This window comes from Thrips palmi, unplaced genomic scaffold (assembly GCF_012932325.1).
Source record: "Thrips palmi isolate BJ-2018 unplaced genomic scaffold, TpBJ-2018v1 HiC_scaffold_16, whole genome shotgun sequence".
NCBI classification, from domain to species: domain Eukaryota; kingdom Metazoa; phylum Arthropoda; class Insecta; order Thysanoptera; family Thripidae; genus Thrips; species Thrips palmi.
Window position 1 is genome coordinate 5,221,098 of NW_023144625.1, and position 16,750 is coordinate 5,237,847.

General features: G+C 43.5%; 2 protein-coding genes across 2 annotated transcripts; one reads left to right on the forward strand and one right to left on the reverse strand.

Annotated features, from left to right (window-relative positions):
* The first annotated feature begins 2,222 nt into the window (after positions 1–2,222).
* LOC117642645 lies at positions 2,223–12,606 on the forward strand. Its single transcript, XM_034381056.1, has 5 exons — positions 2,223–2,360; positions 2,444–2,525; positions 6,155–6,316; positions 7,137–7,307; positions 8,773–12,606. Coding segments are annotated over exons 1-5 (576 nt in total). The 5' UTR covers positions 2,223–2,358; the 3' UTR covers positions 8,932–12,606.
* A 3,096-nt stretch (positions 12,607–15,702) lies between these two features.
* Positions 15,703–16,396, reverse strand: LOC117642647. Its single transcript, XM_034381058.1, has 2 exons — positions 16,226–16,396; positions 15,703–15,880 (listed from the first exon to the last, which is right to left on the reverse strand). The coding sequence occupies exons 1-2, from the start codon at positions 16,394–16,396 to the stop codon at positions 15,704–15,706; spliced, it is 348 nt and encodes a 115-aa protein (XP_034236949.1). The 3' UTR covers position 15,703.
* Positions 16,397–16,750: the final 354 nt, after the last annotated feature.

The window sequence follows — 16,750 nt, forward strand, 5'->3', positions numbered from 1 at the left end:
TTGATTAATATCCGGACTTTGATGTGTTTGTGCTTAGACCAAGTGTGAATGCGAACGTCTGGCCCGCAAGACAATAAGTCACTCTGGCTCGCACTGTGCACACTGAATGTTACGAACAATTTTGTACCAGACATCAGTTTTTTGTTCACACGAACTTTTCGTTCAATTTCTGTACGAAAAACTGCACATATTTCCTCTTTTTTTTTACAAAATCGCGTACAAATTTGTACAAAAAGTTCGTGTGTACAAAAAACGGTGAAATGTCTCGTACAAAGTTTGTACAAAAACATATAGTGATTGGCCAAGCGGTTCCGTGTCCGGCTCCGCGGTAACCTACACACAGGTAAATGTTTTTCCCTAAAACCACCAAAAACGTCAAAAACTGGGCCAAAAAGCAAGAAACACGCTTGATTTTAACCGCCTGAATCGATTCCAGGCGAAAAAACCACAAATCGTTGGTAAACAACGTTTTGGCAGGGGGTGGAAACCACTTACACCCCTCACCCCTTTTGAAGGGGATGGGGGGCCGCCGGCGGGACCCCGTGTTCACGGCACGATGGAGGGGTCCCTCAGGCAGCTTCACACCAAATTTGAAGTGATTCGGTCCGTTCGTTCCCGTCCGGGGCCCAAAAGACGTTAAATCGTGTCACTTACAACCCCTAAGTTTGCACCCCTGATTCTCCGTAACCAGGAGGGGCACAACATCCGCTCAGGTGCGCCGAGAAGCGCACGACCTTTCCAGGCAAGGGTGCAAACGCCGAAACCCCTGCGAACTTTAGCTTGAACAATTGCATTGGTGAGCGTGGCCACGACAACCGTAGTGAGACTCCCCACCTTCCCTAAATTTGGTATTGCAGGCGGCCGAAGCGCTACCGTCAACGGGGGTAACATGGGACACCGGGGGTAACTTGGGACAGTCTGCCCTGTACAGGTTGTTGGTGCTGCCATTCAGCGACGGGGGTTCCTAGCGTCAAACCCGCGGCAGCGTTTTGTTTCAGAGGCCTCAGGGCACGCGCGGAAAGGTAGAAAAGGTGCATAACATTACAATTTGTATATGAGAAACGGGGAACTACGAAATAGGGTTTTTGACAAAATATGTCAAACATTGACAAGTTGACCCTAGTGCAAGGAGTGAAATGCAGATTTGGCCAATTAGTCTCTCTGGGTTGTTAGATCATACACAGACAATAACGCTCGCAAAAGGGCGTTGATTATAGTTTTCCCATCTTCGGTCCAGACTTCATTTTATCAAAAATCGAAATTTTACGGGGTAACTTGGGACAGTCTTTTCCTCATGTTTCCAGCAGTCCTAGCCTTCTAAGAGTTGACTGACCCGGTCCCTGACATAACTTAAACTTCGGATTTTACGCTGATGATGGAAAGAGATGCCCTCCTCTGCAGTTTTGTCTTCTGGTAATCCATATTTTGAAATTTTCAGAAAATGCCTGGCAAATACCAGTAGTAAAGAGAGTTCCACGTAGAGCCCTATAGTCCAATATCGGTCCTACAAGAGTTCCTAGGCCTGAATTCTCGGTCTACATGTTGTGACTTAAATTTATTACATCCATTAACATCAAAAGATGCATGGGAACGTAGATAATTACCTACTGTCCCAAGTTACCCCCGGTCATGGGGTAACTTGGGACACTCTTTCGAGACCGCTTGGAAACGATGTAATCGAGGCAAAAAAAACCAGACAAGCATGAAATCATGGGGAAAGGGTCAAACTTTAACATAGTTACGATCCAATGGTCTGGGTTGAGAGTCTTGCCTCTGGCGTTCAAAAAACGTGAAAAAGTGTCCCAAGTTACCCCCGTTGACGGTAACTCATCTAGGCTTACCCATAGCCAGCCTTCAAAACGGCTTGCATTCTCATCCCTGCTAGAATCGAAAGAGGCGTACCCCCAAAAACTTTGCTGAAAATGTCTTCTATTTTATTTTATTTTTCCCATTGGCATGACAACTGGAATCAGAAGAGGCGTGCCCAAAAAAATTTGCAACTTCAAAAATGTCTATTTTTTATTTTATTTTCGCTTTGTCATGACAAGAGTTTTGCACAGTGCGTGAGTGTATCGCCCTACTGCCTGCAACCTGCTCCATATTCTTGGCGTGTACCCGATTCGTGCGCCAACACAGTTTCTGTGTTGTGTCGTCGACGCCACACCGGAAACACGCCTTTCAAACGTGTGCTTGCTCAACGCTGAAGCCTTTACAATGGCTGGCCCGCAGCAGGTAGCAGCGGCTTGTGCTTAACGCCATTGGACGCTGCGCCATGCTAAAACACTCTTGGCATGGGCGAAAGCCTACTTCATCAAGAGACTGAAGGACAGTCCCAGGCTTCCAGGGTGCAGAATCGAAATGTGAGAAGTGGCTATCAGACCACGACGGTCAGTCAATGCGGGTTCGACCCAAAGTGATTGCAAGTGACCTCTCCACGTTCCAGGAATTTGGCTCAACTGCTTGTGTTCTCAGCCCAGCTGCATTCCGTCCTCAGCAAAGCAGGGGATCAATACACTTCTTTTGCCGTAAGTTGTGGGCCAAGGGGACCACCGTGCGACCGTTGCGTGGTCTACGCTTGGCTTAGGTAGACTTGGTGCACATTTGAAATCGTAGTACCGAAGGGGTTAACGCGTACGGGGGTATTTCATGTGGATTGTGTGTTACGGCGACGTAATGCTTGAACTTTGTCACATTTAAATGGTATTACGTCCACGTAACCGTATCACGCGTCATACGGTGATTTTGTGTACAGAGTATTACCCGTTTTTAAACTGAGGAGCATTTCTCTTTAGACTGATTAGTGTACACGGCTGACTCTCATTAAGAGATGAAGATTGATGCAAACCATCGTCTTCTATACAGGCATGCTGTAGAAAAAAGTGTACATGAACGATACAATTAAATACGCCTCGCCTGTGTCATTGTATGGGGGGAACGCAGCCCTGCGTGGTTCACCCCTCGGGTAGGAGGGCTGCAAATTATTGGCTGAGCGATAGCGAAGCCCTTGCCGTGTTTGGGCGCACCAAAAACTGACTGGTCGTGCGTCTGTCTGTTTGTACTCACCAACGATTCTCAGCAAGTAAATGGTCTTTAGCTCTCATATTTCGCATTTAACATCCCCTTAGTTTCTCCCACCACGAGTTTGTTTCAAATCATTGATTAGTATCGTTTGAAATATTCAAAACATCTTTTTGAATCAGGTCATTAGCATGGTAAGGTTGGCAGCAGTCAGCCAGCAGTTACCAATTTCTCATACTTGCGGCTGCGGCTCTCAAATACGGGACAGAAGCTAAACAGCAAATAAAACAAAAAAAAAAGCAGAAGGGTTTGGAAATGAGATCGGCCTTAGTTTTCCAACATTCTAGAACTAGGTAGTACCGTATGGTACAGTCGGCTTCGCCGTAACTTTACCGCTAGGGCCTTCGCCTTTCAAATCGTGACGCCAGCGTTTAGAATTGATACCTGCAAGATTCCTGCAAGCAGGTCAACCCGTCATAACCTAACTGGGCCAACCCATCCTAACCTAACCTAACGGGGTCGTGACAGATCTTACGCTACTCGCGACAGATCTTACCCTACTCGCAGCAGATACCGCAGATATCGCCTATCGCAACAAACAAAAGTCGCAAAAGGAGTGAGGGAATGGGGTCGCTGGGTTCGCATTGTTTTTTTCCTGGGAATACTGTTTCTTGCGTATAAGCGATTACGTGCACTGTGCACGAACACGAAATACCAACATCCCGGCATTGGAAACGTTACTTGTATCTGATCAAAAATTGTATATATTAACCGCTCGAAAATAAATTCCCTTGTATATTATCGATTATTATATCCGAATAAATGCATTCCAAACCAACACTACAATGTTTTCGCCACAAGCTTTATACCTCATGAGAATCTTTTCACATTTCACGTTGCCCCCACCATCATGCGGCGCACCGAAAACGATCTCCTCGGCCAGCCACCGCCGAGTCTGCGTGCAGTAGGCTTCTATACTTTAGTATTTTTTTTTATTGTTTGGTTGCGAAGCCAATGATTAAAACCCCTTTGGAGTACCAACACAGCGAAATATGGAGAATGGAAGTGAAAATGATTTACGTCTTTCGTTCCCCTCGCCCCCCTCCCCCGTTAGAGGGGAATCTTCTTCAGGTCAGTGCACTTTGACAGATCATTGTAACAAGAATGTTTTTATTTTGACCTTTTGTATTGTGGGCATCTACTTATTTCATTTTCTATAGTGTCATCCTCTTTTTTAAAATTTCATAGTAGAGGAAATCAGGGAAATGCATAAATAACTTGTGTTGAAATTAGCAGCAAATTAGTTTGGACTCGAGTAATACATTCTATTGAAATGCTGCAAGCTGACAAGAGTGCAAAAGTACTATCATGTGTTTATTTATAGAATCAATGTATGGTTGTGTATATTTAATCCTAATAGAGTTTGAATAGATATTGGCTTCAAAGAGACGACTCAGGTTTTGAGCGGTGAGTGAATTAGTGAATGGATTTTATGAGACGATTCCTTTAACTTCACTGAATTTAATATAACTGGTACTACTCAGTATTGTATACCTAAGTAAGATAAATTATGTTGGTTCATTAAGCCTTGGGTAGCCTTGGCATTGGACTCTATGTGACGAATCACTGGATTTGACAATAATTGGTCCCCGTTAACTGGTTCAGATCAGCCTACCCTAAACCGACTCTCTTAATATTAACTGTGATAACGTATTCCAATCAATATTGTTTTATTCACTGGTTCACAATGAAAGAATGACAAAATGTTTCATAGATATTACTTATAAAATTTTGAATTCATCAGTTAAGAAAAAAGAGATTTCGAATAGTGACCCAATCATACGAGTAACCAATTAAGCGATTCAATGCTGGCAATTGAATGTTATTCGACTGAGGGATTCGCATTGGTGTGGCATCAGGGAATTGGTGACGACAGAGGGTGCTTCATGAAGACAAATAGTAACGATATACAGAAATTGAGTCTTAGGTATTGTATGTAGTTTTCAGAGTACTAGCCACAAAAACTACATTTATTTCAATGCCAATCCTACATTTTCATCTTCAGCTACACAATTTGTGGCCAAACTTTCCAAGTTGAGATTTATGTGTTTCCCTGTAGTTTTCAGTGCGCTGTCCTCAATATTGACCTTTAAATTGTCCTCAGATCCAAAATTTATACCGATTTGGGGTCAAATTTTTTTAATTGAATTGTACATTGATTCTTGCAGTTTTTTAATTGCTGATACCGAAAATCACTTCTATTTTAACACCAGACCTATATTTTCATCCCATATTAGGTCATTTTGGACCAAAATTTTCAAGTCGAGTTTTATGCTGTTTCCTGCAGTTTTTGGTGTGCTGAACCCAAAAATGACTTCCAAAATTTTCCCAGACTCACACTTAACCGAATTTCGACCAATTTTGGACCAAAATTTTTAAATCGAGTTTGACGTTGATCCCAGCAGTTTTTGGTGTGCTGATAACGAAAATCACTTCCATTTCGACTCCAGACTTATATTTTCACCCCAAATTAGGTCATTTTGAACTAAAATTTTCAAGTCGAGTTTTATATTGCTTCCTGCAGTTTTTGGTGTGCTGAACTCAAAAATGACCTTCAAACTTTTCCCAGACTCACATTTAGCCGAATTTTGACCAATTTTGGACTAAAATTTTTTAATCGAGTTTGACATTGATCCCAGCAGTTTTTGGTGTGCTGATAACGAATATCACTTTCATTTGTACCCCTGGTCTAAAGTTCACTCAATAATGAGCCCATAAGATGCACATTTCGCCACTCAAGCAAAGTCCAAGGGGTACAAACTATGTCAATTCGCATCGCTCAGCCACACTACGCGCCCACACTAAACGGCGCGTACCCCTAGTAGGGTGTACCAAAATAAGCGTCAACTTAGGGCTGTGCGATATCACGATATGTCGAGGTCAATACGATATCACCCTTATATCAAAAAGTCGCTTATCTCGACTCAAGCGCCCCCCCCTCTAAAAACAAAACAGGTCGGCCCTTGTTGGAGATTAGATCCCGTTCAAGTTGATCTTGTTCTTTCCTGGGTGCCACATTTGTGCTCCACATCGCTCCCCACTCGCACCAATGAGACGAATTTCAATTCAATTCCAGGGCCCTTTCTTGGCTTATGTTCATCGGCTGTACCCGTGCCAAACGAATGGTTCAACAACCCTCCACATCCGCGCCAGTCACTTCAACCCAGCCAAACCGTGGATGAAGCAGACACTCACGGGGAACACCAGTATGACATTCACCATCACGGACGTTTATTGGGTGAGCACGAGCACCTCGCACGTTATACGTGAAATGATGTTTGAACCTTTCCAGAGGAACGGTGACTTACATACTGAAGACAAGGTCATGCAAACACGTACGTTACTTCGTCAGTAAAAATAAGTCCTTGGCCAATCGTTACAGATTCTTCTCACGACGATGTAACTTCTACATGAAGTACGTTAAGAAAGGTACCAACCCCGTGTGACCTACCGTGGGTCTCTTCATCACTCGGACACACCCCGATTTATATGTTTGGTCGATGGTGTCCTTTTCTTACCCTGCACTTTTCTTCACCACCTTACCCCGAACCAACCTGGCCCTTTTGATCCGATAAGCGCCTGGAAGGTAGGCGAAAATAAACGCTTTGCGTCTGTAAACAAGTGAAAATCAGTGTACGCGGGTGTAAATGTCATTAAAAAGGCACCAAAAGTCAAAAAGTCACAAAAGCTAAAAAGTAGCAGCAAAGCCGCCATAAAGTCTAGAAAAGTTCACGAGCTAGCGTTTAACAATGCTAAAAGCCAGTAAATGCTGGTAAATAAGTTATTTTCAGTCAAAAAATTCATTTTGTCAAAAGAATCAATAAGAGGTCAGAACAGTCATTAATGAGTCAAAAAGTTCCAAGGCAAAACAGTCGCTAAAATTCAGAAAAGATAGTCAAAAAGTCAAAAAATTATCAAAAAGTCACTTTTGACTTTAAGTCAGTGTACGCTCGCTGGCTCGGTGGGTGACTCCTTGGTAAGTAGGCAAGAAGTGCTACTTCACCCCTCCCTCATGTCGGCTTTGGATCCATAGTGATAAGATTGTTACTGTCGGACAGGGGCGTGCACGCATGGACGTCCGCTCCAACAACCAATGGAAAGAGAACGCCTTCGTCTTCAAGCTGCCCGGAGGCGCTTGCTCGATCCTGAGAGGCAACATCCCATCGCTGTTCCGCATCCTCTACAACGGCGTTGCGGCGGACCCCAAGTCACCCTGTCGGATACCAAAAGTACGTCAGAGGCTGTCGACTTCATATATATCCAATTTAAAAAAAGCAAAACGTCAAGAATTTTATCAGGGATCCTTCACTTACCTCATAAGGGCATCATAACGTTATCAGAAGCGTTATTACCCTTAACTTCTAACATCTTTTCAAAAGGGTAGGTTATTTTTTTAATGTCTCGAATTTGTGTGGATATACTTTTGCAAGTACTTTCATAAGTCCGTACCCTTATCCTTTAGCAAACATTGTCTTATGTTACGTTATGAAAGCAGTGTTAGTTAAATGTTAAGTTTAGTTAAGGATCCCTGAATTTTAAGATGTCAGACTCATGTAGAGTGCATGAATTGATCCCAGCTATTTGAGTCGAGATGCGGATCGATAAAAATACCGATCACTGAACCTCGTGGCCATTGTTCGTCGAGACGCTCGGACTGCCTGGACGGAGTAGAAGACAATCAAAACAGAACGGGACGCCTCGCGGACGTTCTACTCGGTTCAAAGCACTCCGGGGCGGGTCTCTGACTATCTCTGACTGCAAAGACATCGTTTATTTGACAACTGGAATACTGCTTTTCACGAGGAGAACGTTTGGTGTACGTTTCCTTGAAATATCGTGAAATAACTTAGTTTGAAGTAACGGTGTTTAAAATTATTCGAAGTCGTTATCCCCTAGACATATTAAATAGACCATTCTAGTCGTGGCCAAGTGAAGAACAAGAAGAATCACAAAAGAGAAATTTTTAGCACTGTTAACTGTAAATGTTTATGACTCTTTGCTTGGAAGAAGTTAGTGAGAATATTTTACAGTAAAGACAACATGTTTTCAGTGAAAATATGCACTTTAAATGCCCTAAATGAGTCTTTTGTGATTCTTCTTGTTCTTCACTCGGCCACGACTAGAATGGTCTATTAGTGCCTCAGTTGAGATAAGGAGCGCCCCGTCCTTTCCCCCCAATTTTCCTGGTTTTATGGATCAGTGTCTGCATCGCCGCGTGCCGACGCGAAATGCATGAATGGAACGACCTTCAGAAAAGGCCCTCGAAACATTCAGACTCTGTGAACACCGCCATTAGCTGTCGAACAAGAGTCACCAGCCATTGTTTTGTTTTTATAGTCTGGCCCCCAGTTCAACTGGCATGTTCCACTCTATGTAAAATGTCCCGCCCTGAACCAACGTCTGACTTCGTTTGAGGAGCGATGGGGCAACGAGATCAGTGCTTCGTCCTAGTACTGTTTTTCATCCAGTCGAATGATTGTCACTCGAGTTTAAAGTAACATTTATAGCTCGGCCCTAAAGGTCGCTGGCGATGATGATGAGTCGTGACAAAGCGGACGTGGCCAAGCGTTTTAGGAATACGAGTGATACTCATATTTGTTCCAGTTTGAATTCGCATTTGTTTCTCATGTTTGTTTGACTCTTTCCAGGGCGACGTAGTTATATCCCTGTCGTGACCAATTTTATTTTTTTCAGGGCACCTACGAGTTCGAGGACGAGCCTGTCGATTGGGTGTTTCCCAATGCGCCAATCATGCCCTATGGATTTTATCGCTTTTTGGGATCATTCGGGCTAGGCTCCACGATAGAGACGTGTATTACAGCTGAATGTCAAATTATTCCTAAAGTAGTTTAGGAATGCAGACTTAAACATCGTAGGTCTGGAATAATTCGTTTACAATTTTCAAAAAGACTCTGGAAGCGTAAAAATAATTAACTGCACGGATCGTAGTAGACTGCCGAAACAGTTTTGTTTCAGAACTCAATTCCGTTAACTTCCGAGTGGTCTGAAATTTCAGAACTTTGGGATACTGCTGTCAGTATAAGTGTCCCCACAAAGCGGGAGTCACGTTTCAGAACAATCACCACTTAGTCTATACTGTTATGCAACGGATGTGTACAGACAAAAGTCTACCGAGCATCGCTTAATATTATAAAGAAATCGTACGCATTGCCTCGTAGTACGAAGCAAAATCCACCGTAAAATGAACCATTTCTTCATGATTCGAAGCATGTGGGTTGGTTCGCCGAGATGTGGGAATTTGAGGCACGGGATTTCCAAGATTTTAATGTGCGGCTTTTCGGATGAAATTTTGCAGGCTCATTCAAGATGGCTCTAGAATGGTCCCCAAGAAATATCAAAGCTTAATTCGTTCCAGTTTTGTTTCAAATGGCTTAACACTAGAACCGCTGACTTTTTTGTATACCTAGAACCGCGGAAGGGGTCATTTTGACCCCCCATTTTTTCTGCCCGTATTTTTTTAATTTTGCTCATGTTATGGGCCCTTAACGATGTAAAATGATGTATCTGAGATCAACAATGATATTTTGAGTTATATAGGGCCTTAAAAGGCCAAAGGTAGGCAACCCGCATGGCACGAATAACCTGTTTTGCTCCTTTTCTACCATTTTTGGCCCGTCCCTTGTATTTTTTTTGTTAAAAAAATGACGGAGGGACGGAGTATGATCCATGCTGTGCGTCCGTCCGTTCGTTCGTCCGTCTGAGGACTTCCCCTGGTCCGATCTTGACCAAATTTGATATGCAGCCTACTTGGGTGACCCTTCAGAACCGCCCGCTGGCAGCAAATCCGATTCGAGCCCCGGGGGCGCTGCTGCAGGTGCATCATGGTCTACCTTAGGTCGAGGAGGATTTCGGCAACGGATGCAGCTAGAAGAGCATGAAGGGAAATTTTTTGAATCGGGGTGACGAGACAAAACCAACGGTGCCAGTTTCAAGCGGATCGGAGAGGTTTGAACCCGGGTTCGAATCCCAGTGGGGTACATTAAGAACATTCCTTTTATTCTAGTTTTTGCATTGTTGTTGATGTGTATGAGGGTGCTGATCTAATTTATGCTGATCTAAAAACATCTATTTTGACCCCAGACTCAGGTTCAAGTCCCGTCCGGATTAAAAATAGGCGAAATTAGTACATTCCTCAATGTACGGGACGGGCCAAAGTTGCCGATGTATATCGCAACTTTTCCTGTTATTCAGTGTAGGGATGGGTACTAAGTGACGTAGATTTTTTACCAGATGATACCTTTACACTTGAAACGTATCTGAAACTATTAGACACATAAAGGTGACACCGTGCTTTTACTGCTGAGTCCAGAAACCAAGCGGTATCCTAACAATAATACAATAATATTAGGGTGGTGGCTGCTGGGCGGGATCGTGAGTGTCGCATGGCAGGCAGTCTGCTCGAAACATCGACAATACCTCGCGGGTACAGCGCGAGCGGCACCGGCCAACAATCCCCTGCCCCGGGTACAGCGCGCACAGAACAGCAACAATGTCTCACGGCTCGGCCGGTGCAAGCCACAGCTCGGTTCGCACCGACATTGGCCAGCTCGCTTAGGTCCATGTATATTATTGGGCTATCTATTTATTTCATACACAGTTATAAAAAAGCCCGAACTACTACCTCGAAGAAAACCAAACGAGTATCATCTGCTTTCATTAACGTTCGTTGAATGAGATTTTTTTATTCTACAGATACCTTACGCGGAACACACGCATCTTGCATACATTTAGGCGTTTGCTCGGCGGGTCGCCTATGCCGTTGGCCAAGTTAGGTCTCCCAGGGCAGTCCATAGCACTCCCAAATGATTCACCACTAAAATTGACGCTTGTGACGCTTTTTTATTGCCAAAATTCGAACTTCCTGAGTGCAAACAATACAGGGGTCAAAATGACCCCTGCCGCGGTTCTAGGTATATTGTTGTCCTACGCCCACAAAAATGGTCCGACAGAGCCGAAATTTCACTCAAATGTTCTTTTCTTGTATTTATAAAAAGTCAAAAAGCCCCAAATCCGAGAAGAAAAAAATAAGTCAGAAAAATTTATGACGAAAATTAAAAGGGGTCAAATTGACCCCCTCCGCGGTTCTAGTGTTAAATGTTGAAAGCGTACTTTGGGTCGATGTTTGTTACACGCGCGTCGACGTTTGTTACACGCGCGTCGACGTTCGTTACATTCAAGTGGTTTGGGTGGAATTTCAAAGTGGACAAAACTGACATCTATTTATAGAAATCGATTCGTCTGATCAGGACAAACAAAAAATCCTAACATATGTAATAGGCTTGGATGCGAAATAAACAAGTATTTAAGCTTCAAAAGAGCAGTAACAGGCGTCGACGCCGGGGTCCTGGCTGATTACATCCGATTACATCATTACACTTTATAAAAACCATCTATTTCGCAAGGAAATGCCAAATTTGCTTGTACGTAACAGACGCTGTATGGTGTAAATAGGTCAAATGAAGCGGCAAACATGACCTTGTCCCAGTATTTGAAAATGTTTATCCGAGGGAGGTCGAAATTACGCGTTGGCGATTACAGGTTTATGATAGCGAGTTACGGCAAAGCGACTGTTTTGAACCTACCATACTCCTGTAAAAGTATTTCCACCGTTGCAGTTTTGTTTAATATCAATTTCGAAGCCGAATAGGGTTGGCGCTTGGTTCGGTGCAGGCACAAAGCACGCTTAGAGCCGCGAAATACAAATGCCGGTAGCAAGTGACGCAATTTGCGGACAAAACTTATCCTCCACTTTACGAACGAACGAATCGACTCGAGGTTTCGGGACTTAGGTTAAAATGTAGGTTAAAGTGTCCACTCTCGAAAACACAAAAAACTTTGGGTGGTTTAACGGCGTTATAAGGAATTAGATTTCACATTGTGTTTCAATCGGGGATTCGGACACCGACAAAACGGCCATTTTTGTACCTTTCCGGCGGTATTTGTGGTACAAGCAGTCAAAAATTTTGTCTGAAAACATGTACATGCCTTTCTCTGAAGGTGTTTTGTTGTTACATAAGGGGTATTTGCTGATAGGAAGTCCGTGCAGGTGGTAATTTAGCTAAACATCTTTGATTTTAAAATTTCCACATTTTGACGAACCAACCCACATGTACAATGCCTTCATTTCCTTCATAGTTACGAAGCAAAGGCTTCGCAGACTTTAGTGAGTTTGACGGCATATTTGTTAGATTGTGAATTTTGTTACGTTTGTTTTTGAATGCGATGTCACATGCGTTTGAACGCGACATGCCTGTTAATTGAGGATGTCACATTTGTTTGAACGTGACTCGGTCGTTAAATGAGGATGTCACATCCGTTTGAACATGGACGAACCTTCGAATGCATGTGACCCCACATTGAAACGAATTGACCAAAACTCTTATTCTCGAATAAGAAGTCGCATTCGTTGATTTACGGAGCAATGTGTGATGTCTCTTCAGAATTTCTATCAAGTTTCATTGTTCAGATGAAATGTTATTCAAACAGGTCAGCGTAAGGATCAATATTACAGCGAATGGTGCCACTCTATGTAAAGGCACACCTAGTTTATGTCTGTGAAATAAAGGTTTCGAAGATAAAATCCTATTTCCCTAAACACCTCAAACCTATCATGTTTTGACAATTGAGAAAGCAGTTTGAGAATTAAATATGACATGAACTTCAGGTTTCATCTGTGATCAGCTCATACAGAGGGTGTCGTGGGACACGCAGTACTCGCGGGAGTGCTACTGACCATGGAGTCCTGCCACCGTAGCAAAGACTACCGTGAGGTCCACTGTAAAGGCTGCCGCAACGACACCTCCTTCAGACCTGCAGCAACCCCTCCCAACAAACATGTGCAAGGTCCGTCGCACCCCCACTAGACCCGGGACACCCCTTCGTGAGGTCCTGTGATCCCTCAGTCGCAGCGGGTAAGGGAGGGTGGGGCACCATGACCACTGGGGCACCATGACCACCCCCCTCGCTCTCGGGAACTACTTTGCCGACGGCAACCGGTCGACCGGACTTTCGAGAGAATAGAATTCTAACTATTTTCAGCCAGAGCCCTACCTTCTAGCTTCAAGGGTACGACCATAGCACCTCGCCAAAATTTTTGTTACAGCGTTTTGGCTAAATTGGGCGTTTTTCAAATCTGGGATATTTTTTCTCACTCTCACATTTGAGAAGATAGGTTCGATGTCTTAGGTTTTTCTCAAAATGTCGGCTCTTCGGCAAAATATCCAACATCACATTTAATTCTAAGTAGTTGTTTGCTTGCTCGGGGAGCCTTAGAGTCGTAAACTGCACTGTGGGGCACCATGACCACTTTTTAGTGGGGCACCATGACCACACATATTTGAGTGTTTTTTCTCATATTTTGGCCTGATAATGATTTATTTTCGTCGAAAATTTGCTTTTTGCTTCTGAAAATGTATAGAGGTTGAATAATTGCTGCAGAATAGATAGTTTTATCACAAATTTGTGATAATTTGTGAATCACCAAAATGATTAAGAATGGTTCTGAAACTGAGACTTGAAATGGTGGTTTCTCTTGCACTAAATGAGCTCCAAACCGCAAAAGTTGGCCGCGAAGGCGATCCGTGGCTACTTTGCACCAAGATGGCTCTGGCATTATGAGAAACAGCATTTAATTCACTTGTTTGCAGTGTAGTTACCGCGATAATTTTCTTAAAATTTACCAAATTGAAATCTGCATACGAATTTGGACTCGCCTTAGCAAGACAAACATAAAATGTTAACACATGTCATAGCTTTGGATGTGAAATTTGAAAGCCTTAGAGCGTTAACTGTTTTAAACCGTCCATTTCAAGGCATCTTAGAACGTTTGATACTTCGAAGGTTTTTACAGTGTTTTTTAGTTTAGTTGACTGGCCTGATGGTAATGACAGCGATATAAACAATTTCAATGAGAATACTGGTAGAAAGTACACTTTTTTGGGCCAAAAAATTACTATGGTCATGGTGCCCCACGGGGTGGTCATGGTGCCCCATAGGTGGGGCACCATGACCACTTTGCGTTTTATTTTCCAAAGTGTTCTGTGAGCCTGCCGTGCATTGCAGACAAGTTCCAATGGGTGGAAGAGGTCCTTGGAGGTCCAAAGAATCCCCTCATGCTAGAAACTTAACTGTTCGAACCACACGGTGGAGTAGAGGGAGGCACAAAAAAAAAGTGGTCATGGTGCCCCACCCTCCCTTATTTACCTCACAGGCGCGAAGGCCGACTACAAAACACCAATTCGACGCGTTCTAATAGAATAATCCTAACTGTCAGAGCAGATCCATGACAATCCTAACTGTCAGCACTCTGAGAAAAAATGACGGTAAATCCTGGATAATTTTTTTGCCAAACTTTACCGTACTTCAAAAACCAGTATCCACCGTACAGTCTACAGTATTTTCCGTACTTGTTTTACAAAATATTCCGTAGTTTTTTTATCAGTAGTTACCGTTCTTTCGTACAGTGCATGCCGCAGGAAGGACCAGATCTGGTCCCAACAAAGGCCGCTCCCAAGAATTGTCCACATCAGGATCTTGAAAAAAGGGGGTCGACCGACTGAAAAATTTTATTGCACCTTTCGATAGGTCTCGTCAAGACCTTTTCAACGAGTGGTCGGAAGGGGGGTCCAGGAGTCCGACTTCAGCTGTTATGTACATCAGAATCTTGAAAAACGAGGGTCGACCGACTGAAATAAATTATAGCAGTTTTTGTACGGGTACGGGATTGCCGGGTAAAAAAGTACGGGATTCCTTGTAAAAAAAGTACGGTGTTGCCTGTAAAAAAAGTACGGTATTGCCTGTAAAAAACGACGGTTTTGCCTGTTAAAAAAAGCACGGTGATGTCTGGAGTAATCAGTACAGGATTTACCGTGATCTTTTCTCGCAGTGAGAGCAGATCCAAGACAATCCTAACTGCCAGAGCTGATCCAAAACAATCCTGTCAGTGCAGATTGAGATCCTAACTTCAGAGGTACCTAAAAGTGTTCTGGAAGTATCTTCACTGCTAATCAGAGAATCTCGATATATCTGAAATACTATGTCCACGTATAAGGATAAAACTTTTTAAAAAGCCCTTTGGCGAGTAATTTTATGAAGCATGTTGGCGTCACGGACTTCGAGAAAACACCGCTTTTCACGTGATGTGCAGTTAAGATAGTTCTGCATTGACACAAAAGTTAGGATTGTCTTGGATCTGCTCTGACAGTTAGGATTGTCTTGGATCGGCTCTGACAGGATTGTCTTGGATCTGCTCTGACAGTTAGGATTGTCTTGGATCTGGCCTGGCAGTTAGGATAATTCTATTAGGACGTGCGTCGAATTGTCTCCGTACCCGGACGTTGGCGCCCACTTGTGCATTTGTGAAAATCTAGTCTTCACAGTATTTAAGAAAATAAAAATATTAATTTCTGAGTTACGAAAAGGTGGACAGTGGTCATGGTGGAACCTTGTTTAATGGCCCATACTCACGGGAACAAGTGCAAGAATTTTAATAAATATTGTATTTCTTCCCCGAGCTTACTGAAAAAGCCACCGCATCGGCCTGAAACCAAGTCCCACAGAAGATGGATATTCATCAATGCAAGGCCAAGGCACAGAAATCAAGAGTTCATTCCTTAATATTGACTCTATTGATCAAGACAGCAGTGTTCAGACACGACCATAACTTTTCTTGCTCGTCTGTTATGGTAACCTCGACTGTCCAGACGTTGCCAGCTATGTCAATGTGTGCGATGGTTTCTCCGAGCGACACATCAATGGTTGCGTTTTCAACCTTGTAGAGACCCTAAAAGTCGAAGAAAGGATATTTTTGGTTACAAACAATAGGGCAGTCCGGGGCAGTCACTGACTCATGCAAATGGTCATACATTCCATCCAGCCCTGCACAGAAAATAGTCTACCGAACATCGCTTTGCAATACGAAGGAAACGAAGGCGTAGTAGAATACAGCAAACCTAATTGTCTACTAATTACACAACAAATGCATGCTTTGGAGTTACACACAGACGCAAGCTCGGCCAAGTTGAAACGTGCAAATGCGTCGCACGGAGTGGTAATAAAGCACGCATTTGTAAGGGTGAATTTGCTTCGTATTCAGTTAGGTTTGGAGTGAGTCTCGAGATTCGTTCACCTTACTGATGGGGCACTCGAGATCCGGTTGAAAAGCCCGCATGAAGCTGCTCCACATCATGCCCTTGGCCCTGACCATGCCGCAGAGGTTGCCCCTGAAAGGCCACGTGGCGAAGTACTCGCACGTGTTGGAAGAAACGGCCTCGCGGCACTTGCTCAGCACCACTTTCATCTGAACGAGGAAACACGACACATCACACTTTTAAAATCAACGTTATTTCTGTGATGAATTTTAGATGACGTATGAAGAACTTTTCTATCTAACCTTTCTGTACGAGACACAAAAATCGCGGCCCGTCAATTTTTTTTTTTTTAAATCAGCCGTGACGCCGAATTGCCATGACATGAGTCATGCCGTCATTTTACAGTCATTTTAGAAGTAACCCCTGCACCTCGCTCGCGCATGGCTTCACGCGCTCCCTAGGCCGTTGCCACCCCCTGACGTAATATTGAATGATTTTTGGCACTTGATAAATCAAATATGTAAAAATGGAAAACTGATGACGGAAATGGACTCGCCTCAACG